Below are 27125 nucleotides of genomic sequence, written 5' to 3'. Positions count from 1 at the left end.
GGCCGCTCAAGCTTATGTACACAATGTGGTTCAGACATTAAAAAAAAAGCAGGATATATTAGAATGAAACATTAACTCTTATGTCTTTCCCTCTTTGCTTCACATGGTCATTAAATTTATCCATCAACTAAATAAAATAAATTAGGTCTTGTCGGATTCACTAATGGGGTCTCGCCAGTCTTCCCCTTTAGGCCATCAAATCTTGGAGCTGCAAAGCATTAGGCCAATCCTTCAGTCAGAAGCATCACCCCAGAATTCCAGACATGAGATGCTATAAGACACTGAATCGACGACAGATTTACCAAGGCTTTCACTTCACAAACATGCTAACTAGCAGCAGAAGACTCCTGAGTTACTTCTGTAGTCGTATCTGCAGCAGAGCTTCTGGTATCGGCAGCCTGGTTTTGGCTGCTCTGCACTTGACTTACTGCTGGTGCTGGTTGTTGTTGATCTTCAGCAAGACCCAGAACCACCAAAGTAGACCTGCCATAAAAGCAGAATCTCATCACATATCCAGCGCCACATATAATATGCATACCTACAATTTGCTATAGATAAGAGCAAACAAAGAAAACCTTGGAAGAGTAGATCGGACATTTGGCTGCTCGGCATGCTCAACCAAGGGTGCCTTCAGTGTGGGATTCTTACTCAAGGCATTCTCAAGTTGAGGAGCTGGTAACTGAAAAAACAGATGCCACATCATGGGAAATCTTGATACATGATTAAAAAACGGAATTGGATCCAAAACTCGTATGTTCATATCCGGTGTAAAATAACTCCTAGATGAGGATTGAGCATAATGCATACACAAACAAATAGGTCATGTAAGAGATGACAATGCGTGCCAACCTGCAGTAACACACCATATGACTGAGGTTTCGTCAAGATAGCACACTTCAGAAATCCTACCCATAACTTAGGATATTTCCAAATCTGCCATGAGAAGTGGAGTCCAGTTTCAGAACTATGTAAAAGAGAACAGCAGCTAAAGTCATCTTCAATTAAGAAAAAAAACAAGGACCTGCTTGCTCACAAGGCGTGACATGATCTCCATCACAAAATCCACCTGTGAGGAAGGCTCACCATCAGATTATGAAGTCCTTTAAATCAAATCTACTAAATGTGAGAAATGATGCCTCCAAGAGACTAAAATATTAACAACTTTGCATGATTATAAGATGCAAATACTCAATTTCCACAGAATGGAGTCAATAAGATTCGCATTAGCTATTTTGTTTTGGCAGGATTTCATTCCTGGATCCTCGATTGCCTCAACCAGTCATCTTCCTTTCAAACAGGAAGTAGGCACTACACACGGCTGAGCTAACAGGATGTAAATATGGGTGCATCTTTCTTGTTTATTCGCATCTAGCTACAATGAAAGAATTATTGATGTAGGTTTTCCAATAGAATATGGCGCATTCACCAAAATCGATAGCAAGAGGCCATAAGCATTGATGAACTCTTGCTTCTGGAATATCATGTGACTAACAAAAAATCGTCAGTCGTTCAAGAAAAACGACAAATTGTCAATGTATGCCTTCAAACGGAAGATCACATTGGCTGCATGAACTTCACTTTAAACAACGCTAGGGCCATGTCATCCTGGTCACATCTACAAATCTCTTTCACAAACTATGTTATACACAAAGATCATGCCATCCATTTCATAGCACCAAATATCTCAGGCTAATCACATTGACATAGTTGATAGTTCACATAATGTGAGTGAGGAGTTAATTTACCAATGCAGGAAAAACACCTATTGCTTGCATAACAGTCCTCATGAATAGCAAAGGAAGAGGAATTTGCTCAACCTGTGGAAAAGTTTACATTGTTCAACAACTACATCATATAATAAGGCAGATACTATGAAATCGAAATCATGCCCACCAGTTGATTTAGTGCTTTTGCCAAAATTTGCTGGGTGAATATTGTTCTTTGCTCGAAGCAAGCAGAGCATGCATCCATAACCTATAATTAGTTATGAATCCTTCAGTAGATTAAATTAGGTTGCCAAATGGTTCAAAAACCCAATTCTAAAACAGAGAGAAACTAGCATACCTTTTTGAGTGGTATTCCTTCCTTATCAGGATATATTACATGAATTGCAATTAAAATTTCTGATGGATCAAGAGAAGGGCCATTCTGGGATGATCCCTGCAACAAGTAAAAAGTGATGCTGTATGATTAGTATGCAACGCTAAACTGAAATGAATAGGTAAAATAAGTCCAAATCTAAGTAATTTGAAAAGTTCAAAGTCCTAAAGAGAGAAACTTGTTCTTTAACAATAAATTTTTACTAGGCAATAGTTCACTTGTGAAGTTCTATTTATGTCTCAGCCTCATGTATGGAATTCGACCAAGTCTCAAGCTAGAGCTTTATTTTCAAGTTACAATTGAGGAATAATATCAAAATTCACTCAACAAACATATATCACCATATCTATGAAAAACTAACCTGCAAGATTCGTGAAAGGGCGGCCTGAAACTTGTCCATGGGAAGATTAACAATACTGGGGAACACAGGCAGGACCTGAGAGCAAAGGGTAATGACCATGACTAATGTGTACCTGGATAAAAATATAAGAAGCATCTCAACAATAGGAGTTCTGCTACACATCCGACTGCATCCTGCTATACGATGGCAGCAAATCAAGGTGGAGCCATTTCTATCCTTGCGGAGACTAGGGAGCAATTGTTTTCCTCAGCAGTGCACAGAGTCAGGGCGTTTGGACGATATGGTCGGACCCATAGATGTTTCCCAACAATAATGTCAAAAGTATTACTCCAGTATAGCAGAAAGCCAGTTAATGTCAAGGACTCAAGGTTCATACAATTGAAAGGCAAAACACTTACAATAAACAGGGTGGCAATTTCCATGGAATAAAAAAGATAGCAGTTTAACAGGCATGTGCAATTGCAAAATAAAGTGCAAATAATTGGCAGTAGTATAGACAACTGCAGAAGATTGCTAAAGTTTAAGCCGCAGCCTAGAATATGATAATGCTAATTAGTGGTATGTAGTGGGAGGGGGACAAAACCTCGTCTTTTGGCAGATGAGACAAGACTGCAAAAAGGAACTCAACATCCTGCAAAATGAGGCTGACATTTTAGTAACTGAGAATATCCAAGCTAAGTCTGATCTTATAAAATATCACTAAGAAATCTGTGTTTTTTTAAAGCAAGCAACGACCTTTGTTTTAGAATATAAGTTTTTTATGGAAGAAGTCAATTCTTTGGATGGAACTGCAGCATCAGTGAGGGTTTGTAAAACCTGCATGGTGCAATATTATAGGTTATAAAAATGCACCCAATGCAAGAAGATAATCTTAGAAAACATAAACCCTCTTTTGCATGTAGTCAGTGGATTCTGATCAATAGAAGAGAAAATCGTAAAAGGCAAACAGAAGTCAAAAGTACAACTTGCACCTGCATTAGGAGGTCCTGGCTGTCACCTGGTGGATCTGAGATGATCCCAAGAAGATCAGGAGAGGAGCCTATTGTGCGTATTAGAATTGGTACTTGTCGGTGAACTGCCTGGAAGAAATCAATTACATGGTAGATAAATATTTGCTGATAGAACAAAACGTAAAGGAATATCCGAGCTAGCTGCAAGGCAGAGAATGATAGGCTGTAGGGACCTGCTTGGCAGCTTGAGGTAGGCTACCATATATTGCAAATACATGTCTGAGGAGGGAATGTTTCTGGTAAGAAAGACATGTTTTGCTTGCTGTTAGAAGATATCATAGAACTAGACTAAAATAGCTGCAAATCAGTAATCATTGACCTTGGTGCACAATGCAAAATACAGCGACATTAGAGTTTGAGCATCTGCCACTGAAGCTGATAAATTTTCTAAAATACCATCCTTCAGAAAATACAAGTACACCCAATCAGCGAAATTGCAATCGTTTCAGAATATCAGCATAAAAATATCAGAAAGAAATGAGAGCATGAGACAAACATTGTGTGCTTCAGGAGTAGCTGTTTCAGTAGCTGCAGAATCACCAGATGGAATCACTTCTAGAACTGAATTAAGTTTTTCATTTGCAAAATCTTCAATCTTTTTGGAAATGCTTGCCATGGGAAATAACTTATTTGCTACCTGTTGTTATCATATGGCAAACGAAGTGAGCAAACCATGTAAGTGCAGATTTCATAGAAGCAGGCGGAATTTGCAATTACCAAACGTATTGCCTTCATGCGGACCTCCTCTAAATGATGAGTTGAACTCTGCACAAAACACTTTAGTAAGTAACGGATAAAAAAGGCACTAAAGGTTATACTTCAATAAGGAAAGTCACGGAATATTAAAAATAAGCTTCAAATGATAACAAAGCTTAGGTTTTATCCATAATAATTGCATATTCAATTATTCAGAGATTGACCATGTAAGAGCAAACAGAATAGTACTCAAGCATCTTGGATTCCTTTGATAGAATTTGCAAATACATAATCCAGTATGTAATAATTCATTGAAGAACTGAAAAACAAGTTGAAATTGATGCTCATGTTAAAAAAGGCTGGCCTGTGCTCTACCCCAAATCAGAAGTAAAAATACACTACTTCATCAAGTTGTCATTTATTGGAATCTTTGCTACCAAGTGTAGGAAAGTAGGATGCGTATAATGTGGTCGATTGTATTGCAATGAGCCCCTTGGGCGGTATATATAAGAGTACAAGGCTTGGAGGGCAAGGCACCTCCCCTAGAGATAAGGAAGACTATCACGGGATTACATCAATCCTAAACTACCATATCTGGAGTTGCCTAATATACTCTAACATCCCCCGCAGTTGTAGCGGTAGCAACACGAACGGTCAGATTGGAGAACAATAGAGATGTATCCCCCCTGCAGTCGGAACACCGGTGCAAAAGCTTTGACTGGAGACTCATGCAGATGATAGCCCTTTAGTGCTGTAGTAGCCGAAGTCGAGGTGGAGGTGGTCGAAGCCGTGGAGGGGGCGCGGGTCGAAGCGTTGTCGAGGTGTTCGAGTACACAAACTCAGCAGCTTCTTGCCGAAGACAGCAGCAGGACGGTGCGGCGGATGACGAAGGTAGATGGCGCGGTTTGCGACTTAGGTCACGCTCAGGACAGGGGTGGCGACGGCGCAGGTTGCAGCAAGTGCCGCGCTCAGATCAGGGGTGGCGACGACGTCTTCCTTCAGGAACATCGGTGGCGATGTCTGCGCGAGAACGGTTGGAGGCGCGGAGGCGGATTGAGCGCCTGCTTGACGAAGACCGGCGGCGAGTGGCGCCACCGCCTGAAAAGGCAATGACACCGGTAGGGTGGCTTAATCACGAACGTCGTTGCTGCAGCCTGGAGGGCACAGCAACAATCTCGTCCTTCGAGAGTGTCGACGATGAACGGCAGGGCGACGCAAACCCGATAATGAATCGGGGAAAAACCTAAGAAATCACAGCAGCAGGGGACCCGCGGGCACAATCTTGGGTGCACATAGCAATTGCCCGCCAATCCTTCACCTTACCTCTTCCCGTCGGTCAAAACAGAGAGAGAAAGGGGGAAACAGATCGGGCGCGGAGTACGCCCAAGCAGCGCTCCACTCTGGCGCACGCGACGGGCAGAGAGGAGAGCCGGTGGGGAGGGGTGGCGCTTCGATGGCGCGGCGGCCCGCCACACAAAGTGGAGAGACGACGCGGCGGAGCAGGACCAGGCGGGGCACCGCAGCCCGACGACGACGACAGCAGGCAGCGAGGTCGGGCCGCCACCCCAGCGGGTACAACGGCGGCCGCGGGCGGCGCAGCTGGACCGGCGAGGGAGGGGCGGCGTGCGGCCGCCGGACGTGCCCCAGTGGTGCAGCAGCATGGCACCCCCCAATCTCCTCCGCAGCCGCGGGTTCGCACACAGGGGCAGCGACGGCGCTGGAGTAGATGGGGGCACATTGCCAGATGCGCTGGCAGGGGCGACGAGGACGGCGGTGCTTGCGGCAGATCCTGGCGACGACCGGCGAGGTGAGTCCCTTTGCTGCTGGTTGACGACGACGGCGGCGCGGATCAGAGGGATCCGCGACGCATCCTAGGAGGGCGCTGCCCCCGGCAGAGATCAATCTCGATCTCCCCGGGGGTGCGCGGGTGCAGCGGAAGCGGCGGCGCGGCTAGGGTTAGGATCTCGTAACCTAGGCTTCTGATGCCATGTAGTAAAGTAGGATGCGTATAATGTGGTCGATTGTATTGCAATGAGCCCCTTGGGCGGTATATATAGGAGTACAAGGCTTGGAGGGCAAGGCACCTCCCCTAGAGATAAGGAAGGCTATCACGGGATTACATCAATCCTAAACTACCATATCTGGAGTTGCCTAATATACTCTAATACCAAGCACTCAAAATTTTGTCGAAAGACACATGCAAGCATGTAACAATATATTTCCTAAGAACAGAAATATTAAGAAATATTTCCTGACATCAGAAAAGCACCTGCAAAGCAATTTCCAGACATCTGTCCTGATTTAAAGGTCTTAGCATGATAAGGTTCCAGACAGCACTGAGACCTTGTGTTACCCTATCACCACTCTGGATATCCTTGTCCTGCTTCTCATTACTTCCAGGAGAACATAAACCTTCTAGAAGTTTCAACACATCTTCTGGTAAGTATGGTGCCTCACAAAGCAATTTGCCAAGTGACTTATCTGAAGCCGGAAACATGTCTCGAAGATTTTCAGCCTATGCAAAAGAAAATTGACAGCTTATGACACAAGTGAAATAGCATTTGTGACAAAGTTCCATCAATTTTAAGTAGACATACTACAGTCAGAAGAAAGGATTCATAAACTGATGTAGCAGTTCTAGATGAAAGAAAATCTTGATCCTGCTCGGCCTCACGATATAACCGGTTCAGGATGCATAGAGTCAACTCGTGCCCCTGCTTAAATAAAGAAAATTTGAGTAAAAAATCTCTGAAGAAGCAAGCTGAGTGGAACACTGGAACTAAGAAAAGTAACCGCAGATATAAATCGCTAGTAGGACAAATTCCTCTAATAGGGACACCAGTCATCCTAATTAACAGTTATGCAATCAAACCCCTCCTAGTTCAATTCATACAGAAGAAAGTTGATTACTAATTATTTCGTCAAAAGAATTGATTACTAATCAATTCAGGAGCTAAACAGCTAAGTTTCTCATAGTCAATACATACCCCACCAACAATTCTATAGAAATGTAGCTATATATCAATTGTACCAAATGGACTAATTATCATGCTGTACATTGGTACCTCATTATTTGCATAGTCAGAGAGGACATGCTTTTGGAGAAGCTCCCATGGGTCCAATTCCAGAGGAAACTGCAATGGTAAGTAACACAAAATAAAGGACGGCCACTTAAAAAAACAAAAAACAATGTAAAGGACGGCCACTTAAAAAAACAATGTAAAGAGAGCATGAGTGCATGACTACAACATGATTGGACATGTTTCTGAGAGGAGCTATGCTTTACAGAAAAGCACCAACCGAAGCTCAAGTCAAAAGTATCAATTATACTGGAGATAATAAGCCCTTAGTTAGTACCTCAACACCCAAGTGAGCAAGCAGCGGAAGGCGAGCAATTGAGCCACCAGTTGCTTCTTGCTTATCACTCTCAAGAATACGCAAAAATGATTCTTTTTGAAGCAGATCTTTGGCCTCGTCGCTGAGATCAATGTTATTGACAACAAACTTTGGAAGAGCATATTGTGAACCAAGGGAATTCAAAGATGAAAGCTGTGAGTTGTTTGCTTCCAGTATAGAGGAGCTTGGGCTGCTAGTTTCTGTAGACTGAGCCAAACTAAGACCAGCAGAGGAATTATCAGCAGGCAATGAACTGATAAAACTGCTAACATGCTCTTGGGCTCCCTGAGGTTCTGTTGAAGCATGGGAAGCCTCTGATGATTCTAGAATATCAACCAAACTATTGGCACCTGCACTAGTTACTTTGACCTCTCCTGTTTCCATACATGGAACATTGGGACTGCTACTGTTCTCTTCCATGGGAAGACTTACTGAACTAGGAACAGGTGAACTAGCAGGAACTGTCATGACATCATCTGCATAAGATAATACTACTGCAGATTCCTTAGCTGGAGGCACTTCATATTGATCAATTTGACCCGCTCTCTGAAATGCAAAAGATCAATTAACTAAAAAGGTAGTGAATCTAACATATCAAAAGATGACAGCTAAGGAAAAAAAACCTTCAGTAGAGATGCCAACAGAGAGAAGGAACTTGACAATGCTATTCCATCCCCAGAGCTAGTAGAAGGAAGCTGGTGTTGGTCAGCTTCAGGACGAGAAATAGGGATGTGTTGCATGTTAACCATTACAACCTCCGCTAATAAATCGCTAGCGATACTGGATGAAAGGATTTGCAGTGATCCAGCAGCTCTGTCACCTTGTGCAGCTAGAGCCGCAAACATACCAATTAATTGATACACAGCTTCAGAATTCCCAGTTCTTATAGAGATGGGCTGGCTAGATGAGATATTAACAGAGGTTGATTCAACATTTCTCTTGCTTGCCTCTTCACTATGTTCTTGAATATCAAGTGAATGTCTGATTCTTTTACTGGAGTGACCATCATCTTCTGTCATATGATTCATGTCCTCAGCCAGACTACGCTTGTTACTACTGTCAGTGCTTCTCTCCTATATATCAAAGAAATATAGCCATTTTGGAAATAGTTATGATTTATGAGAGAGGGAGAGAGAAGGCTTGGAGGAGCAGGTACATACCATCAGAGGCCACGATTCTTCCCTGTTTGATGTGTCCCCAAAATTCTTACCAGCATTTGTTGTATCTTCTATTGAACCCCCCTGGTTGATAATATTTTGAGCTTCCAATAGACGTGCTCGCCACTGAAAATTCAATAAAAGCCTCGGATTAGTAAAGAATGTATCTCAAACAAATATATGTGTTGGTGTATACTGAGCACATGTGTATAGAGGCCCATCTAGAGACCCTATGTATAGGTATTATATATACCCACACTTTTAGGGTTGGAGTAATACCAGCAATTATTCCTTCCTACATGGTATCATTAGCCTAGGGTTAGCGTCTCCTCTCTCCACCCTCCAGCCCGCCGCCGCTGCAGCCGGCCGCCGGCCCCTCCTCCTCCCCTCTCCTCCTTCCCCTCCCTCTCTTCCCTTCCTTCCCCTTTCTCTGCGCCGGCGCCATGGCCCTCCACTCGGCCTACCAGGCCCGCCGCCTCTCTGGTTCTGCTCGATCGCGAGCAGGACGGGGCCGCCGCCGGCAGGAGCCTTGAGGCCGCCGGATCCGCCGCCCACGTGGCCGCCGCCGCTGGATCCGCCGCCCACGGGGCCGGCGCCCCCGGATCCGCCGCCGCCAACCCCTGGATCCCGACCGCCGGCTCTGGCTCTGCTCTGAGCGCCTCCCCCTCTGCTCTGGGAGGCCCGCGGCCGCCCTACGCCGCCATCGTGCTGGCTGCAACCGCCGGCGGGGGCCCTCCTCTTCCTCCTCCCGGGCCCGATCCCGCCCTGCAGCCGCCCCTGCCGCCGCCACCGCCCAACGTGCACCTATTGCCGCCGCCGCCGCCACTGCTGGCGGGGGCGTAGGTGGCGCGGGGGGTGCTACCGGCCCCCTGTAGCCCCTGCTGCAGCCGCCGGCCGGTGATGCGGCCGCCGCGGCTGCCGATGCGGCCCACCGCGCCGCGATCGCTGCGGGCAAGCAGGCCGCCGCCGCCGCCGTCGCCGCGCCCGATCCTGCGTGGTCGGGCCTCGGGATGGCCCCCGCGGATGCGCCGCTCGCCGCCGCCGCCTTCCGTGGGCAGCAGGCCGACACCGCTCTCGCCGCGGCGCTCCTCGCCGCCAAGTCGGAGGCTGCGGTGGCCCAGGAGCGGGTCCGCGTGGCTGCCCTCGCCTGGGAGCGCGAGCGCGCCACGGCCGACGCCCTCGCTCTCCGGGTCGCCGAGGCGGAGCGCTTCCTCCGCGTCTCCTCCGGCCAACCCGTCGACCCCGAGCACGGCGCCTCTTCCTCCCACTAGGCCCCGCCCGCTGGATCTGGAGCCCGGTACGACCCGACCGACCCCATGGTCGCCCAGCTCCACCTCCAGGCCTCCGGCGTCCAGAACATCAGGGCCCTGGTCTCCGTCCTCCTCGACCCCGCGTCCTCCTCCACGGCCGCTGGCGGGACCAGGTCCTCCTCACCCTCCGCCGCTACGCCCTCGACGACCCCGTCCTCGTCGACTCGCCGATCGAGGCGCGGGACGTGGCGTGGCTGCGTCTCAACAGCGTCGCCATATCTTGGATCTTCGGGACCATCTCCCTAGATCTTCAGGACCTCGTCAGGACCCACGATGGCACCGTGCGGCAGGCCTGGGTGGCGCTCGAGGGGCAGTTCCTCGGCAACGCCGAGTACCGCGCCCTCCAGCTCGACGCCACCTTCCGCACCTTCGTGCAGGGGGACCTCTCCGTCGGTGAGTACTACCGGCGGATGAAGAGCATGGCCGATGCTCTTCACGACCTCGGGGATCCGGTGTCCGATCGAGTCTTGGTGCTCAATGTCCTGCGGGGCCTGAGCAGCACCTACGACCACCTGAAGAGCTGGATCGCCCGCCAGATGCGCTTCCCCACCTTCCTGCAGGTCCGGGACGACCTCGCCCTCAAGGAGATCACCAGGGGCCTCGCGCCCGGATCGTCCTCGCCCACCCCCGCCGCGCTCGTTGCTGCTCCACCGGCCTCCTCCGCTGCTCCTGCCACCTCCCTCCTTGGTGCTGCTCCCGCCGGGCAGACCGGAGGAGGGGGGGGGGGCGTGGACGTCTCCGGCTGGGGGGACGGGGTGGTGGTGGTTGCACTGGTGGCCCTGCTTCTGGGGGTACCGGTGGGGGCCGTCGGGGCGCGCCGACTCTAGCTCTGGCTCCCGCCCCTGCCCCTGGAGGTACGTCCTAGCCATCCTTCAGCAACCCATGGTCAGGGCGCATCTCGATGTGGCCATTCCAAGGCCCGGGAGGGGGGCCTCGTCCTCAGCTCCAGCCGGCGGCCATGTTCACTGGCGCTACTCCACTCTTCGCGCCGTCCTGGACCCCGCCCGCTCAGCCCAGCCAGCAGCCGACCTGGCCTGGGGGTGGGACCAGGCTGCTTTGGCGCAGTCCTTCAGCACCATGGGACTGACGCCGCCGGCCCGCACCGAGTGGATCGCCGACTCGGGTACCTCGTTCCACACCACTCCTGATGCCGGTATCCTCTCTTCTGTCCTACCCCCACACTCCTCATATCCTTCTTCTATCATGGTTGGTGATGAGTCTTGCCTTCCTGTCACCGCCGTGGGTTCTGCTCCTCGTCTTTCTAATGTTCTTGTTGCTCCTCAAATGATTCACAACCTTCTTTCTATTCGTCAGTTTATTGCTGACAACTCTTGTTCTATCGAATTTGACTCCTCTGGTCTTACTGTGAAGGATTCGGCTTCCCGACGTCCGCTCCTCCGATGTGACAGCCCGGGACCCCTTTACACTCTTCGGCTTACTGCTTCCGCTGCCTCGCCTACGCTTCTTCGTCTGCTGCTTTTGCCGTGACGCCTTCTTCCATCACCTGGCACCGCCGGCTTGGTCACCCCGGCAGCGACGTTTTGGCTCAACTCAGCCGTAGTACCGATGTTCCATGTACTAGGGCTCATGCTACGCACCTCTGTCATGCGTGCCAGTTAGGTCGTCATGTCAGACTTCCGTTTTCTTCTTCTTCTTCGCATGCTGCACATGCTTTTGATATGATTCACTGTGACCTGTGGACATCTCCTGTACTCAGTATGTCTGGCTATAAATATTATCTGGTCATTATTGATGATTTTTCTCATTACTCTTGGACTTTTCCTTTGCGCGCCAAGTCTGAGACCTTACCCACCCTCCTCCACTTCTTTGCCTGAGTGTCCACTCAGTTCGGCCTCACCGTTAAGGCCGTCCAGTGTGACAACGGGCGGGAGATCGATAACTCCACCTCCCGGTCCTTCTTGTCTCGGGGTGTTCAGCTGCGTATGTCTTGTCCGTATACCTCTCCTCAGAACGGCAAGGCTGAGCGGATGATTCGCACGACGAACGACGTCGTGCGCACCCTTCTGATCCAGGCTTCTCTGCCCCCGCGCTTCTGGGCTGAGAGCCTCCACTCCGCCACCTACCTGCTCAACTGCCTTCCGTCCACTGCTTCTCCTGCTCCCACTCCACACCACGTTCTCTTCGGTACCCCTCCTCGCTACGACCACCTTCGGGTCTTCGGGTGTGCGTGTTACCCTAACACTTCCGCCACCGCTTCTCACAAGCTGGCGCCCCGCTCGACTCGTTGTGTGTTCCTCGGGTACTCCCTTGACCACAAGGGGTACCGATGCTTTGACCTCACCTCTCGCCGCGTTCTGATCTCCCGACACGTCGTCTTTGACGAGTCGGATTTCCCCTACTCCACCTCCTCTACACCTTCTCCTGACCCCCGAGCTTGAGTCTCTGTTTCCAACTGACCCGGTGGTTCAGCCACCGTTACCTGTCTGTCCTTTTCCTGCAGATTTTCTCGGCATGCCGCACCGCTTCCGGTGATCCCTGCTGCGCCGAGCGCGGCCCCGGTGCCCGCAGGACCTCCGGTCGTGCCGCGCGCGGACCCGGTGTCTCCCGCTGCGCCACGCGCGGCCCCGGTGCCTTCCCTTGCACCTGCGCGGTACGCTCAGACGGTGCAAGTGTACCGGCGTTGACACCAGCGCCGCCTCCTGCTCCGGAGGCTCCTGCGACGCTGACGCCGGAGCCGTCGCCGCCTCCTCCGGCTCCTTCTCGAGCCGAGCCGGAGGTGTACCACCCGCCAGTCATCCATTGGGATCCTCGGCATATCCATCCCATGGTGACTCGGCGGATGGCGTCTCAGGCCGCGACTCTCTCCGCCACCGAGGGAGAGCCGCTGGTCTCTCCAGTACCCTCCTCTGTCCGCGACGCCTTGGCGGATCCTCATTGGCGTCGCGCGATGGAAGAGGAGTACGCGGCTCTTCTTGCCAGCCAGACGTGGGACCTCGTGCCGCGTCCGTCTGGTTGAAATGTGGTGACTGGCAAGTGGATCTAGACGCATAAGCGTCGGGCGGATGGCACAATGGAGCGCTACAAGGCACGCTGGTTTCTTCAGGGGTTCACTCAGCGGCCTGGTGTGGACTATGATGAGACCTTCAGCCCAGTCATGAAGCCTGCTACGGTGCGCACGGTCCTCAAGCTTGCGCTCTCGCGCTCTTGGCCTGTGCACCAGCTGGACATGAAGAATGTGTTTCTTCACGGCACTCTGTCGGAGACTGTCTATTGCTCTCAGCCAGCGGGATTTGTGGACTCGAGTCGTCCGGATATGGTCTGCCGGCTCAACAAGTCTCTCTATGGACTGAAGCAGCCTCCTCGGGCTTGGTACTCTCGGTTCGTCACGTTCTTGCTGATATTGGGGTTCACCGAGGCCAAGTCTGACATGTCTCTCTTCGTCTACCACCGTGGGGATGAGGCTGCATATCTGCTGCTCTATGTCGATGACATTGTGCTCACAGCCTCCAGTCAGCAGTTGCTTCAGAGTGTCATCTCCTCTTTGCAGCAGGAGTTCGCTATGAAGGATTTTGGTCAGCTCCACCACTTCTTAGGCGTCACTGTTGAGCCTCGCCAGTCTGGTCTTCTACTTCACCAGCGGCAGTACGCACTGGATATCATGGAGCGGGCTGGGATGACTGATTGCAAGCCCTGCTCCACTCCTGTCGACACTCAGGCGTAGCTGTCTGCTGATCTGGGTGATCCGGTGGCTGATCTTACGGCCTACCGGAGTCTGGCCGGCGCATTGCAGTACCTCACCTTCACCAGGCCGGACCTCACCTATGCTGTCCAGCAGGTCTGTCTCCATATGCATGATCCACGGGAGTCACACCTTGCTGCGCTGAAGCGTCTCCTCCGCTACGTCCGTGGCACTGTGGACCTCGGCCTGGTGCTTCACCGCTCGTCCTCTGCTGACCTGGTGGTTTACACCGACGCTGACTGGGCTGGCTGCCCGGACACTCGTCGCTCCACTTCCGGCTACGCCGTCTTCCTGGGCGGCAACCTGGTCTCCTGGTCGTCCAAGCGGCAGCCGGTTGTCTCTCGCTCCAGTGCTGAGGCGGAGTACCGGGCTGTCGCTAACGGCGTGGCGGAGGCGTCCTGGCTACGACAGCTCTTGGCGGAGCTCCACAGCCCGCTCGCCAAGAGTACGCTCGTCTATTGCGACAACGTCAGCGCCGTGTATCTCTCCACCAACCCCATCCAGCATCAGCGGACAAAGCATGTGGAGATCGACCTACACTTCGTGCGCGACAGAGTCGCCATCGGCGATATTCGGGTACTCCATGTCCCGACTACCTCTCAGTTTGCTGACATCTTCACCAAGGGATTGCTCTACTCGACCTTTTCGGAGTTTCGCTCCAGCCTCAACGTAGCCGGTGGCTAGTTGTGGCTGCAGGGAGTATTAGCCCTTTGTACTCTCTTGTCCAGTCTTGAACACCGTTGCGCCGGTTGTTCAGACTGCGGGGGGGGGGGGGGGGGGGGGGGGGGGTTGGCTTTCTTGTTGTCCAGTCTTGAACACCGCTGTGCCGGTAGTTCAAACTGCGGGGGGGGGGGGGGGTGTTGGTGTATATTGAGCCCATATGTATAGAGGCACATCTAGAGGTATTATATATACCCACCCTTCTAGGGTTGGAGGAATACCAGCAATTATTCCTTCCTACAATATGGGATATGCTTATTCTCAAACAAACGGACAAATGAGACCAATCATAATATACAATACTTAGCAATCAATTCAGAATATGGACTAAATGGTGCTGATTGATTGCATCCATACAGTTTATACGGACTGGTTAGTGCAACATATTTTGGTTGAGGATTGTGATTTATTAAATGGTTCACTAACACTGAGGTCTCAATTAGTTCTGAAAATAGTTCTAGGTATAGCAGTGAAACATGGGAATCAAGTGTAACTCATGGTTAGGTTCACCACACAGGATGTATTGTATAGGACTTCATGGAGTGTACACACCACCTCTCTCGCATCCCCTTTCCCCTTCTCTGCACATCTTGTGGAGAGGAGTTGCACAAATCTGTGGATCATGCTGCTAACTCCAACATTCATATTTGTCGGAGTGTCTGGTATTACACAAGCCCACCTTTGTCCTCCCTAACCCGGGCCAGATTTGTTGTGCCCACATGCTGAAGTGAAAATCAAATTTGGCTGATGCTGAAAAGCCAGCCTCTCAAACCCTATTTATGCTTGATTGATTTTATCTCTAAGAAACCCCTGATGTGATCACAATTGAAACCATAGTACAAAAAACTGGACTAGATTGACCGGTTGAACCAGAAAACTGGGAATCAGTCACAGGTTCAAGTCAACTGGAAGATCAGCCATGCAGTTAGACTGGTGTGAACCGTTCAGAGCTGGGTCCAACCAGCGGGAGCTGCTACAAAATGTTTTAAAAAACTTGCGCTAGAGGCAGAATCGAACCCATACCTCAAGTGTAGCACATAGGAAGCACATCAAAGCCTACAACAAACTGGGCTAAGTTACTTCTGTGGTGATAGTGTGAAAACAATTCTAGTTTACCTCTTAAGTTCCATGAGTATGTTACTTAGAAATCATTTATTTGTAATTTTTATGAACCAGTGGTTCGATCGGTGAACCAGCAGACCGATAAGATCACCAGCCCATCCTTTTGTTCTATGGTTGAAAGTTGAAACCAAAAGGTTTGGTCGTTTGGATGATGGTGGCATGCAACACAGGTATGGATTGATCTACATGGAATGGGCATTCCATCAGCCTAGCATGGGAAGAGATAAGATAGGAAGAGTAACAAAAAACTTCCGGAGAGTTGATATTCATTTGGGAATTCCATTTATGCATTTGCATGTGAAGTTGGTGCTATACCCAGCACGCACGTCGATCTGCATACCTCATGGTGCATCCAGCAAGATTAAACTGGTCAATTTTGAGAGTTTTCTTAAGAAATTAGTTGCTTTCTTAAGCCTAGTGGAGATTAGATAATAAGATTGGTAAAGAATATAGACATGTCCCATGGAAGTACCTAGTTATCTCTCTGCCCTACCCCTGTAAGCCCCTTCAACTCCTGCATGTTCCCACCTCATCACCTCAAGCGTAGTACCTGGCTTTTGAGACCCAGGCAATGACCAACCATCACCAATTATTATGTTCCATTAATGGACATGAAAATATCCAACGTAAAGGGAGCTTTGTTTATATTTTTCCTATTTGTTTGTCTGAAATGCCATAAAAGAGTAGCTAGTTTAGTTTTCTTCTTGCCACTCTGGTCCATGTCTAATAAATATTTTCAACCATTCAAACAAATATCCCAGTTATCCTGCACATGTTCCAACTAACCAAACAACCACATTCCAAGGGAGCTAAAATCAAAACACATAGGAATCACTTTTTTCACCTTCCAATTGGACTAGAGTCTAAAGCCTGGTAAAAATCCATCCAGGATGGTTGATAAGGGGAGGATGACCCTCACACAGATTGGAAACAAATGAGTAACAAACTGGCTCAAATTTGATAAAAGATAAGAAAAAAAATCCTAATCAGGGTGTCTAAAAACCATAATATAGCCTTCGATAGATATGGTATCTGTTAACTCCGGTCGTTGAGCACATATTGAAATAAGGGCAAAAGGACACATCTCGAATGTACCAGTCAGTAGAAAAGTATTGAGATAGGTTGAAGCTAATGAAATACCGGCTCAGCACTTGAATGTGTACATTCTAGGCACGCAGAAAAGGCACTCTTCAAAGCATGGAATGCACCTGGGACTCGCAATTTAATGATTGAACTTGCTGGATCCAAGGAAAGTAAAACTGGCAGTATGCGTCCGTAAAAGGAAGGCCTTCTTTGGGCAATAGCTGAGAGACTGGAAGAAGTTTGCATTAGAAGAGTTAGAAAAATAATGCACAAAATGGGTGAAAGAAAAAGGAGAAACTCGCGCTGGATAAAGATCAGAGTAGCATGCAATGTTTCAACAGATAAGACAAATAAATGACACAGCAGGGAAAAGAGAATTAATTGCCCAGCAGCTGGTACTAACTATAATATATAGAGAAAAGATTATGGAACACAAGTGGACAGGAGACAAACCTAGTAATGAAGACAATGATCATGGAAGTACTGAGTGATTTTACTTTAGGAGACTTGAGCTGCTCTAGCAACAATCCGAGGTTCTGGCTGGCTTCCATGGCTAGATCCCTGACATTAAGCAAAGGGTGACCTCCTCGTAACCATGCTACATTGAATCCCATATCTACAAATGATTTACAGGTGGCCAAATTAGAATGCAGTTATGCACCCAACAGATCCTGAACATGGAAAATATTAAACAGGTGGCCAAATTAGAATGCAGTTATGCACCCAACAGATCCTGAACATGGAAAATATTAAGTTCCATATGAAAGACAACATAGGCTGTACCTTTCGTAGCTTCGCTTGTTGGATCTGATGGGATATTAGGATCCGGTGTGTACATAAGAACTGTTTTTTCAACAAACTTAACGGCCAGTAACCTGGCACCTTCATTGCCAGTGGTCTGACAGAGAGATTCCACATGAGATAGGTGTAGGCCAAGAAGATTGGTTATTTGGTTGCAAAAGAAAGGAGAGGGGCTCGCCTGAAATGCCATGAGAGAGACAGCAGATTTGAATTTGAGCAGCCACTCCCATGATGATTTAAGGGCATCATCAATCCCCCCGGTGGAAAATAATCCCTGGAACCAAAACAAGCAAGCTGAAACGGAATTTGTGCAGGGAGGCAGCTCCATAAGCAAGTGCTGGAAATGGAATTACCTGGATAACTAGGTGTTGGAGCAGCTTGGCAAACAAGGCGGTTCCTGTTTTGATAGCTTGCCTGACAACTGCAGGCGCCTCATCATTCAGAAGGTGCAGCAAACAAGGGATGATATCTGGTAGGTACTCCATGTGTTTGGACCCGACCTCACCAATAATCCTACGGCAGGAGAGCTTTTGCAAGTTCAGAAACATGTTTCAAACATATAGGTTTAACCTAATTCGGCTGGGCTGTAGACACTTAGCACCTTGAGCTAGTAATTAGACATTTGCAGCACAGCTAAGTGGTCCCTTATCAATTTCAGTCGTCAGAAGCCCGGGAAAACTGCGGGTAATCTAAGCTAAAAAAAGAGTAAAATGCACTGGGGGTCCTTAAACTACTTGACCTGTTCTGTTTAGGTCCATGAACTTCGAAAATGCATTTTTAGGTCCACGATTTATTCAAGTGTGTCACTTGAGGTCCAAAATGCCTTTGACCAGCGTTGACTGGTTACGTGGACAGCCACGTCTGATCCTACGTGGTCAGCGCGTGCCAAGGCCGCGCACGGCATGCACGGCGCAGCTCGGCCGGTGCCGAGCGGCGAGGGAGGCGAGCGGGGCTGGGATGGCGCGCGCATGGGTCGTGCGGTGGTGCGGTGAGCCTCACCGGTCGGGCACAGGGCGCAGAACGGCGGCGAGGAGGCAGCCCGACGGAGGCCGGCGAGGAGGAGGGCGAACGGGCGCCAGTGTGGGGAGGACGGAGGCCGGCGCAGCTCGCCGTCGCCGCCACAGAGCTTGAGGGGCGCGGAGCCGAGGAGAGCTCGGCCGGGGCCCCTGCTCCTCCGATACGCTGCTGTTGGGGGAGGGAGAAGGCGTGGGGAGCAGGGGCGGCCGGCGGAGCGCGCGACGACGGTGGAGGGCTTGAGCTCCGCCGCTCCCTCTCCTCCGTGCGCTGGCGAGGGCTCGAGTTCCGGGCGGCCCGCGCCATGGCTGAGTTCGCCCCAGCACAGGTGGCCACCGATGGAGCGGCGCCGGGAAAGCACAGGTGGTCGCGGAGGAGCAGGGGCCCCCGACGGCGGGCCATGCGGAGGCGGACAAGCAGGGCCCCACCCCCGACGGCGCCGGCCCATCCCTCCCCACGCCTTCTCCCTCCCCGACGGCGGCGTATCGGAGGAGCAGGGGCCCGGCCGAGCTCTCCTCGGCTCCGCGCCCCTCAAGCTCCGCGGCGGTGACAGCGAGCTGCGCCGGCCTCCGTCCTCATCCCTTCTCCGGCGCGCCCTCCTCCGACCACGCGCGCCACGGGGCCGCGTCGCCATCCCTTGCTCCCTCCTTGCGGCTCCCTGCCGCGCCGCCGCGATAACCGCCTCCGCCGTGGCAATTTTCTCCCTCTCCTCGCCATCGAGCTTCGCCACCACCCGCTCCATCTTTGTGCGCCACCGGAAGCCGAAGCCGAGCCCAGGTGAGCGCCTAATCAGCAATTTCGCCATCGCCGCCGCTGGCTGAGCTCTGGCGACCCCACGCCTCACCGCCGTCGGCATAGCTCCGACCTCCTTCCTCTCCCTTTTTGCACGCACCGTATTCGCCTTGCTATGCCGGTGCTCTTCCTATAGCTAAAGGCACCGCTCCGGCCGTAGGCTCGCCGGAACGCGGCTCGTCGTCGACGCGCTCGCCGCCACGCCGCCATGCGTGCGGCCAGCTCGTTCTGCTTCACGCCGCTGCCGCAAAAACGCTAGATTGGGCTTTGCCCCGTTGCCGCGATGCTCATGCGCACCACGCCGGACCTCGCCATCGCCGGGAACGGCGAGGCCGCCACAGCACTGCGCCGCGATAGCTGCCACGCATCGTCAGGGCGGTGGGCGAGCTCCAGCCCCGGCGTGGGCAGCGCACGGCTCGGCGCGGACCCAAGCGGCTCCCAGAGCTCTGGCGGCGCGGACTCCTCGTCGGGCGGCAGCTTCCTCCCCCTTTTCCCTCTCCCTCGTGCGCGCCCGTGGCGTTGCGCCGAGCAGCGGCGGCGACCTGCTGTGCGCAGGGCCATGGCGGCGAGCTGCTGTGCCAGCGGAGCACGCGTGGCGGCTAACGGCCACGTTGGATCAGACGTGGCTATCCACGTAACCAGTCAACGCCGGTCAAAGGCATTTTGGACCTCAAGTGACACAATGGAATAGATCGTGGACGTAAAAATGCATTTTCGAAGTTCATGGACCTAAACAGAACATGTCAACTAGTTTAAGGACCCCGTGCATTTTACTCCTAAAAAAATGTAGGCGACTGGTGAAGTTGGAGTAACCGGAGCAGGAAAAGGGGGAGCTCACTCGGCTGCATGCTTGCGCACGGGGCTGGCCTCATCGGTGTGGAGGTCGGCGATGCGGGCGACGCGTCTGGGGAGCGGTTCCCTGCGAAGATCGCGTAGATGGCTGAGGCGCTCCGCGATGTCATGTGCCGGCGGAGGAGGGCGGTCGTGCGCGTGGAAGCTCGGCGAGGGATTTCGGGCGGCCAGCATCGCGACCATCGGCCCAAGGTGCACTCTCCTCCTATGCTGGTGGTGGTGGTGGTGGGATGAGATCGAACCGAAACCCTAAAAAGTAGCTGCCCGTCGACCGGCGACGAGCAGGGGAGCAGTTACCCGCCGCCGTCTGCCCTTGTCCCCGTTGATTGAATTGAAGAAGAGAAGCAGCGGCGGCGGCTGTTGTTGTTGGGCTTTCTGGCCTCGGGCTGGGCTGCCGGCCCAAGAGAGGCCCTAGTGGTCCTCCTCATTCCAGGCCAGGCCCTGGTCCTCCTCATTCCAGGCCTCCCCCCATCACCGGCCGCCGCCCGCCGCGCGGCGCCTCCGCACTCCCATCACCGGCCGTCGCCGTCCCGCCCTTCATGGCCGGGCAGTCCGACCCGCACCTCTCCATCTTCTCGCCCTCCGAGGTAACTAACCCCTCCCACCTGGTACCACCTACCTATCGCCAAAGGGGAAGGGATGCCGAATTCCTTCAATCTGTGCTGCAGGTGGAGTTCGTGGCGGAGGATGAGATCGTCGACATCGTCCCCAACATTCGCATGGACGCCCTCAACATGATCTGCGTGCGTCTCCGTCTACCACCCATTTCCATCTCGCTCCACTGCCGATCCCCCATTTTACATGCAGCATCTCACACTGCCGCTGCCACTGCCGTGTAGGGGGACTTCGGGCCCTTCTACCCGCAAGTCCCGACCAAGGTGCCGCTCTGGCTCGCTGTCGCGCTCAAGAAGCGTGGCAAGTGCACCATCCGCACCCCGGACTGGATGACTGTTGGTCAGTGCTTTGCGTGCTTCCTTGTTTACGTTGTTCTGCCCCGACTCCTGTGAAAGCATTCCTTGGTCGTATAACTGTATTGGTTATCTACTTCATACATCGTGCGGGGTACTAACGCCACCATTACCTGTTGCTAGACCGTTTGACACAGGTACTGGAAGCAGAAAGAGAGTCCTCTCGAGAATTCCAGCCATTACCATTCCACTATATTGAGATTTCTAAGCTGCTGTTTGATCAGTAAGCACTGCCTCACCCTGTTCCTTTGATGCTAACACATTGTTAACTTAAACCTAATTCACTCTCATTTTTCTCCTGCAGTGCACGTGATGACATCTCAGATGCATACTTGGTGAGTTTACAAATTTGTTTCTTGTGTCCAGCAAGTCCCAATCGTATTGAAAAATTGCTTACTCCTAGTTGTTATCATGACGCAGGTGAGATCTTTGATTGAGGACATCAGAGATGTCAGATTCCACAAGGTTGAGACTGGATTAGAGACAATATCTGGACGCACTCATGCTGTAAAGGTAACTTTCCCCACTTCCGGATTGCAGGAGCTAAATCAACTGCCTCAGATTCTCAGGTTGCAGGTGGGGCGGGTTGCAGCCAGTCGCGAACCTGCAAAGCTCGCCGCTAAACTAATCTGTCAGCTGAATTTGGCTCCGTGGACTTGCTGCCAACCTACAGGAATCCGCATGGCTCGCATTTGCTTGCACTAGCAGCTCGCTTGGCCTATGCTGCACTGACTTGTACTACACGCGCTTGAGTTTGCTCTTAAAATTTTTAGAAAAAGCAAATCACAAATCTTTAACACTAACAATAGCAAAAAGTTCAAAAAATTGCAAAACAACCTCTTGCTTCAAATCCGCAAGTTTCGAAAACAAGAACGTTTTTTATTAGAATAGCAAACCTGCAAGATTAAGCCTAAACTATAAACATTTGTAGAAAACTATGACTACAGGTTAAAAGCATGTGCAGATCCAAATCGGTGTAGCAATCAAGTTGCAGCAGATGTGACCAAAATGCAAGATCAGTACAATATTCCAGGATTGACAAATAGTTTACTCAACCAATTCTGAATATACAGATTACATTAACTGGCAGAACACTATTTCCAGTATATCAACATGCTCTTCAGCACTTCAGCTCGATATATCGTAGGTTTTCAGAAGTCTAATCAAATCCCAAATCTTGGCACTGTGGTAATCTTGATAGAAGTTTATGATCTGAAATGTTTCTTTTAACACTAACAATAGCAACAAAGTAAAAGTATGAATCTTCATCCTCCATTCTTTCTTCGAATCTGATAAGTTAAAAGGAAAAAGGGGAAATTTTATAAGAACTGCATTGTTATGTTCAGAATCTAAACATTTGCATGATTATAGTTTAAGTTTATGCACTAATGATTTTACTCTCTATGTAGAGAAGTGGCCTGCAAGCATGTTAAGTACATGTGTATTTAAATGATTATGACAGCATTCAGTCCACATGTTTGATTGAAACAATGTCAGGTTGCAGGTTTCTGCTGGTTTCAGAAAATATATATGAACAATCACATAGTATTAAAAGAAAGTGCATTTGCTATTATGGACAGTATGCAGGCAACGATGCTACATGATCCAACTAGCTAATTTGTCAGAACAATAGGAATGTTCATATCCAGTAGCTGCATCACCCCCTTGTACAAGTTTCCATCAGCAGAAATTTCCATCAATAGAAAAAATATGTGTTGCAAGAAAAATTAAATGGGAAAATCAAACGCGGAACAAAGATCCTGAGAGCATGGACGGATGGACCACCCTTTTGCTACTGCTTTTGGCAGCTGCAGCTCCTCCGCGCCTTGCCGCCAGATCCAGGGACTATTGCTCGAGCTAGTTGTTCATCTGAGCTGGAGACAACGCATGTCAACCATTCCGTGCTGAATTTCTTCAGCGAAGGTAGTTCAGAAAAAACAGTAGAGCCAAGGGGAAGGAGGTGCTGGGTACCTGGTGCTCGCCTCACAGCGGTCTTCAGCGCCGCCGGCTCCGGCGAGGGTGGAGTCGAGGGAAGAACAGCTACCGGTCCTGCTGGGACAGGTCCCCGGATGCCGATGGCGAGGCCGTCAGCCGCACCATCAATGCCTTCGAGGAGCAGCTGGCCAAAGAGGAGAGGGAGAGCAGCACAGGGGAGGCGGGGCCTGAGCCACCTGAACCACGGTGGCAGCGGCACGGCGAAGGATTCGGGAGTGAGAGAGGCATGAGGCTGCAAGTTCTTGCGGGTCCTCGCGGACCTCACTCTCGTTCGCATTGTTTGGCTGGCGGGTTACTGCAAAGAAATAGCAGCGGGCATCCGTCGCAAACTGCGTTCGTTTAAGAACCCGCTCCACCTGCAACCTGATCATATTCTGTTAAAGTTATTATTGGATTGGATGTAATTTACATTTCCATTGTATGTCTTACATACTAGCTTAACTTCTGTTTCATTGGTCAGGCACCAACTATACCTTACGCATCTTGTTTCTATTTTCACAGCTCAAAAATCTGTCTGCAATGGAAGTGAACATTGTCCGTCCTTTCATGGTGAGAACTTTGCAGGCATTCTATAAGCATGATAGTCCACAGATGATTCAGCAAGCAGATACTACAGGGAGCAGGCCAACACCAGTTACAGACCGTGGTCCAAGAGTAAGTCTTCACTTTTAGATTCAGCTTCTGCTGCTCGTGGCTTCTAGGAAGCAGTTGTGTAGGAAAGTAGGATGCACATAATGTGGTCAGTATATTGCATTGAGCCCCTTGGGCGGTATATATAGAGTACATGGCTTGGAGGGCAAGTAGCCTCTTCTAGGGATAAGTAAGGTTATCCCGGGATTACAATCAATCCTAAACTAACCATATCCGGAGTTGCCTAATATACTCTTAACATTCTCCCGCAGTCATAGCGGTAGCAACACGAACGGTCAGACTGGAGAACAATGGGGATGTATCCCCCCTGCAGTCGGAACGCCGGTGCGAAAGCTTTGACTGGAGACGCATGCAGATGATAGCCCTTTAGTGCCGTAGTAGCCAAAGTCGGGGTGGACGTGGTCGAAGCCGTGGAGGGGGCGCGGATCGAAGCGTCGTCGAGGTGCTCGAGTACACAAACTCAGCAGCTTCTTGCCGAAGACAGCAGCGGGACGGTGCGGCTGATGAGATGGTAGACAGCACGGTTTACGACTTAGGTCACGCTCAGAACAGGGGTGGCGACGGCGCAGGTTGCAGCAAGTGTCGCGCTCAGATCAGGGGTGGCAACGACGTCTTCCTTCAGGAACATTGGCGGCGATGTCCGTGTGAGAACGACAGGAGGCGCGGAGGCGGATCGAGCGCCTACTTGACGAAGACCGGCGGCAAGTAGCGCCACCGCCTGAAAAGGCGACGACACCGGTAGGGTGGCTTGATCACGAACGTCAGTGCTGCAACAACCTCGTCCTTCGGGAGTGTCGACGATGAACGGCAGGGCGACGCAAACCGATCTTAGATCGGAAAAGAAAAACATAGCAGCAACTGGAGAACCGCGGGTACAAGCTCGGGTGCACCTAGCAAATGTCCCTCCCCTCCCTTATCTTTTCCCAATCATGGTCAACCACGGGCAGAAAAAGGAGAGGAGGCGAGAGGCCCGACGAGGTGAGGTCGACGGTGTCGGGTGCGGGTTTGAGTGGCGCCTCTGCTCCTGCCGCACGGGAGATCGGCGAACGGAGGAGAGAGAGCCGGCGGGGAAGGGCGGAGCCCCCATGGCGCTGCAGTCCGCCGGCGATGGCGGTGGAACGGCGCGACGACGGTGCGGCGAGGAGTCCCGATGCAACCGTCGGCGGTGGATCTCGACGTGGCGCCGGCGACGACATCTGCGGCGCGGCGACTAGCCCAACCGCAGTACCCCCGACGGCGCGGCAGCTCAGCGCCCCCCGTGCTTCCTTCTGCTGCAGCGCGCTCGCGCCCAAGGCACCGGTGGTGGCGGCGCAGGGGGAGAGGGGCGGCGTTGGGCCAGATGCGCAGGAGGGGGGCGACGAGGACGGTGGAGGCAGCTTGAGGAGATCCAATCGACCATGGCGAGGTAGGTCCCCTGCTGCTACTTGACGACGACGGCGCGGCGGATCAGAGGGATCCGCCACACATCCTACGAGGGCGCTGCCCCCGGCGGAGATCGATCTCCCCGGGGGCGGCGCGGCGGCGGCAGCGGAAGCGGAAGCCTAGGTCGAAACCCTAACTCGTGATACTATGTAGGAAAGTAGGATGCGTAAAATGTGGTCGATATATTGCATTGAGCCCCTTGGGCGGTATATATAGAGTACATGGCTTGAAGGACAAGTAGCCTCTCCTAGGGATAAGGAAGGTTATCCCGGGATTACAATCAATCATAAACTAACCATATCCGGAGTTGCCTAATATACTCTAACAAGTTGTATCCATCAGTATGTACTTTTAAGAATCTAAGATGATGTGCACAAAAGGATCAGTGACCCAATATAATTCGCTAGCTTAATACGCAACAGTTTGAGACAGAGAAAGATTCGGTGCTTCATATATATATCCAAACATATCTTATCTGGACAGCATATTTTAAGTGAACCCAGTACCTTTAAACCGTAGCACATGATTTGTCAGGAAAAATCCCGTGTCTCAAACTTACAATTCCTTTTTTCTTCCTTTTGCAGAGAGATCTAAGACGCAGGTAGTGAGCATGGTATGCATGTGCCTATCACATGTATTTGCGAAGTATATCTGAGGACAGCAGTCGTTAAAGGTTGGCATTGCTTTCTTGCAATGTTACATGCTAAGAATGTGTTAATGTCCTGACCCCCTGAGATCTATCAAATAGTAAAGGCAATGGTGCATCGTCCATTAATTAGAAGTTTTTCTAAACTGTTATATTCGATCTGGTTGTATTCGGGGAAAGGTAAAGATAGTAAGCGACGGCAATAATCTCTCTCAAAAAGAAGATATTTTCCCCGAATGATTGAACAAGTGCATGTTACCGTTTGGTAGTTAATTATGCTTAAAAGTTTGATAAGTCGTCATTATATAAAAAAAGTCTGATTATTCATGCCTGCCCATGGCCAGAATTGTATTCTAAGCTTATCCTAGAGTGTACTTGATGAGATGGATGTATCCATGGATTGTGGTATGGATAACACAAGGATGCATAGTGCTCAAGTGCTGTTTCTGTCTGTTGGAGCTATTTGTCTCAGCAGACTACAGAGTGGTTACGGGTAGCATTAGATTACTTTCTGCACTGTTTCATTGAGAATTATGAGCTTATTGATACTTGTAAGCCGCAGTGATGGAAGATGTCAGATGCATTGGTTTTATCTAGCAACATTGTTATTGTATTGGTGTTATCCGTCAACCTCTGTACGTAACCTTTTTTTTTTTTGGAAATTTGGCTAAAGCACGCTGTGATCTGTTTCACATTGGAAACTCCAGTGTGAAACGGCATATACAATCAAAATCAAAGTATTTTTATAGTGCTCGTTGGTTTGCTCTAGGGCATGAAACAATAGAGTATACCAGCATCATGAATCTTCGTTTGGTACACAGAAGGCAAAATAGCCACTTTGATCCTTCAACTTTGCTCTAAGAGTCAAATTGGTCCCTCAATTTTCAAAAAAACCAATTTAATCTCTCAACTTTTATTTGTATTCCAAATTTGTCCCTATATTGATGTGATGCTTCATAATACCATGAGATAGATGTGAAAAGTCATTTTTACCCTTAGCTCCTTCTCATACTCAATTTCCATTACTGTATAGTTGTAATTAATCAATAATAGGTCACAATAGATCTATTATTCTATCGGTTGATTTGATGTCTCTCGTATTTGTTGAAATGCCCTTTCGTATTTAATTTAGTCTACACATAAGAATATCATGCATATATTTAATTAACTTGTTGCACCACTGCTAAACATGCAAATTGTGAGGGAGAGGAAATAGCTAAGGGCAATGATGACTTTTTAGCATTAGTCTCATGGTATTATGGAGCATTACATAAGTATAGGGATAAATTTGACCTAAAAATAAAAATTGAGGGGCCAAATTGACCTTTT

General features: G+C 50.4%; 2 protein-coding genes across 9 annotated transcripts; one reads left to right on the top strand and one right to left on the bottom strand.

Annotated features, from left to right (window-relative positions):
- Positions 1–15: 15 nt before the first annotated feature.
- Positions 16–20484, bottom strand: LOC120662259 (symplekin-like). 8 transcript variants are annotated; one of them, XR_005670221.1, is made up of 28 exons: positions 20101–20451; positions 17810–17969; positions 17635–17730; positions 17439–17553; positions 17109–17271; positions 16713–16884; positions 8724–8846; positions 8187–8636; positions 7525–8109; positions 7233–7301; positions 6765–6881; positions 6437–6682; positions 4189–4236; positions 3968–4108; positions 3791–3871; positions 3645–3707; positions 3433–3540; positions 3197–3277; positions 2574–3092; positions 2462–2536; positions 2065–2160; positions 1894–1974; positions 1746–1817; positions 1022–1066; positions 850–933; positions 576–679; positions 303–483; positions 16–208 (listed from the first exon to the last, which is right to left on the bottom strand). XR_005670221.1 is itself a non-coding variant. In XM_039941431.1 (28 exons), the coding sequence occupies exons 1-27, from the start codon at positions 20295–20297 to the stop codon at positions 327–329; spliced, it is 3777 nt and encodes a 1258-aa protein (XP_039797365.1). In that variant the 5' UTR covers positions 20298–20484; the 3' UTR covers positions 16–208; positions 303–326. The 8 variants fall into 8 exon arrangements, 6 of the variants coding, with proteins under 6 accessions (XP_039797365.1, XP_039797366.1, XP_039797367.1 ...); XM_039941431.1 differs by having other exon boundaries at positions 3045–3092; positions 20101–20484; XM_039941432.1 differs by having other exon boundaries at positions 16–229; positions 3045–3092; positions 20101–20450.
- A 3-nt stretch (positions 20485–20487) lies between these two features.
- Positions 20488–26233, top strand: LOC120662264 (DNA replication complex GINS protein PSF2-like). Its single transcript, XM_039941443.1, has 8 exons — positions 20488–20701; positions 20783–20857; positions 20954–21068; positions 21206–21305; positions 21387–21417; positions 21503–21595; positions 23579–23731; positions 25735–26233. Exons 1-8 carry the CDS (start codon positions 20654–20656, stop codon positions 25753–25755), a joined length of 636 nt encoding a protein of 211 aa, XP_039797377.1. The 5' UTR covers positions 20488–20653; the 3' UTR covers positions 25756–26233.
- Positions 26234–27125: the final 892 nt, after the last annotated feature.

Source organism: Panicum virgatum, chromosome 2N (assembly GCF_016808335.1).
Source record: "Panicum virgatum strain AP13 chromosome 2N, P.virgatum_v5, whole genome shotgun sequence".
NCBI lineage: Eukaryota > Viridiplantae > Streptophyta > Magnoliopsida > Poales > Poaceae > Panicum > Panicum virgatum.
This window is presented reverse-complemented; position numbering and strand designations above follow the sequence as displayed.

Coding starts and splice junctions, on each gene's coding strand:
- LOC120662259 (XM_039941431.1), bottom strand. CDS start 20,297: ATGGTCGCGATGCTGGCCGCCCGAAATCCCTCGCCGAGCTTCCACGCG. Junction 17,272..17,438: donor AACAAGCGAAGCTACGAAAG/GTACAGCCTATG, acceptor AATCATTTGTAG/ATATGGGATTCAATGTAGCA. Junction 2,161..2,461: donor CCCTTTCACGAATCTTGCAG/GTTAGTTTTTCA, acceptor TACTTGTTGCAG/GGATCATCCCAGAATGGCCC.
- LOC120662264 (XM_039941443.1), top strand. CDS start 20,654: ATGGCCGGGCAGTCCGACCCGCACCTCTCCATCTTCTCGCCCTCCGAG. Junction 20,702..20,782: donor CCATCTTCTCGCCCTCCGAG/GTAACTAACCCC, acceptor TCTGTGCTGCAG/GTGGAGTTCGTGGCGGAGGA. Junction 20,858..20,953: donor ACGCCCTCAACATGATCTGC/GTGCGTCTCCGT, acceptor ACTGCCGTGTAG/GGGGACTTCGGGCCCTTCTA.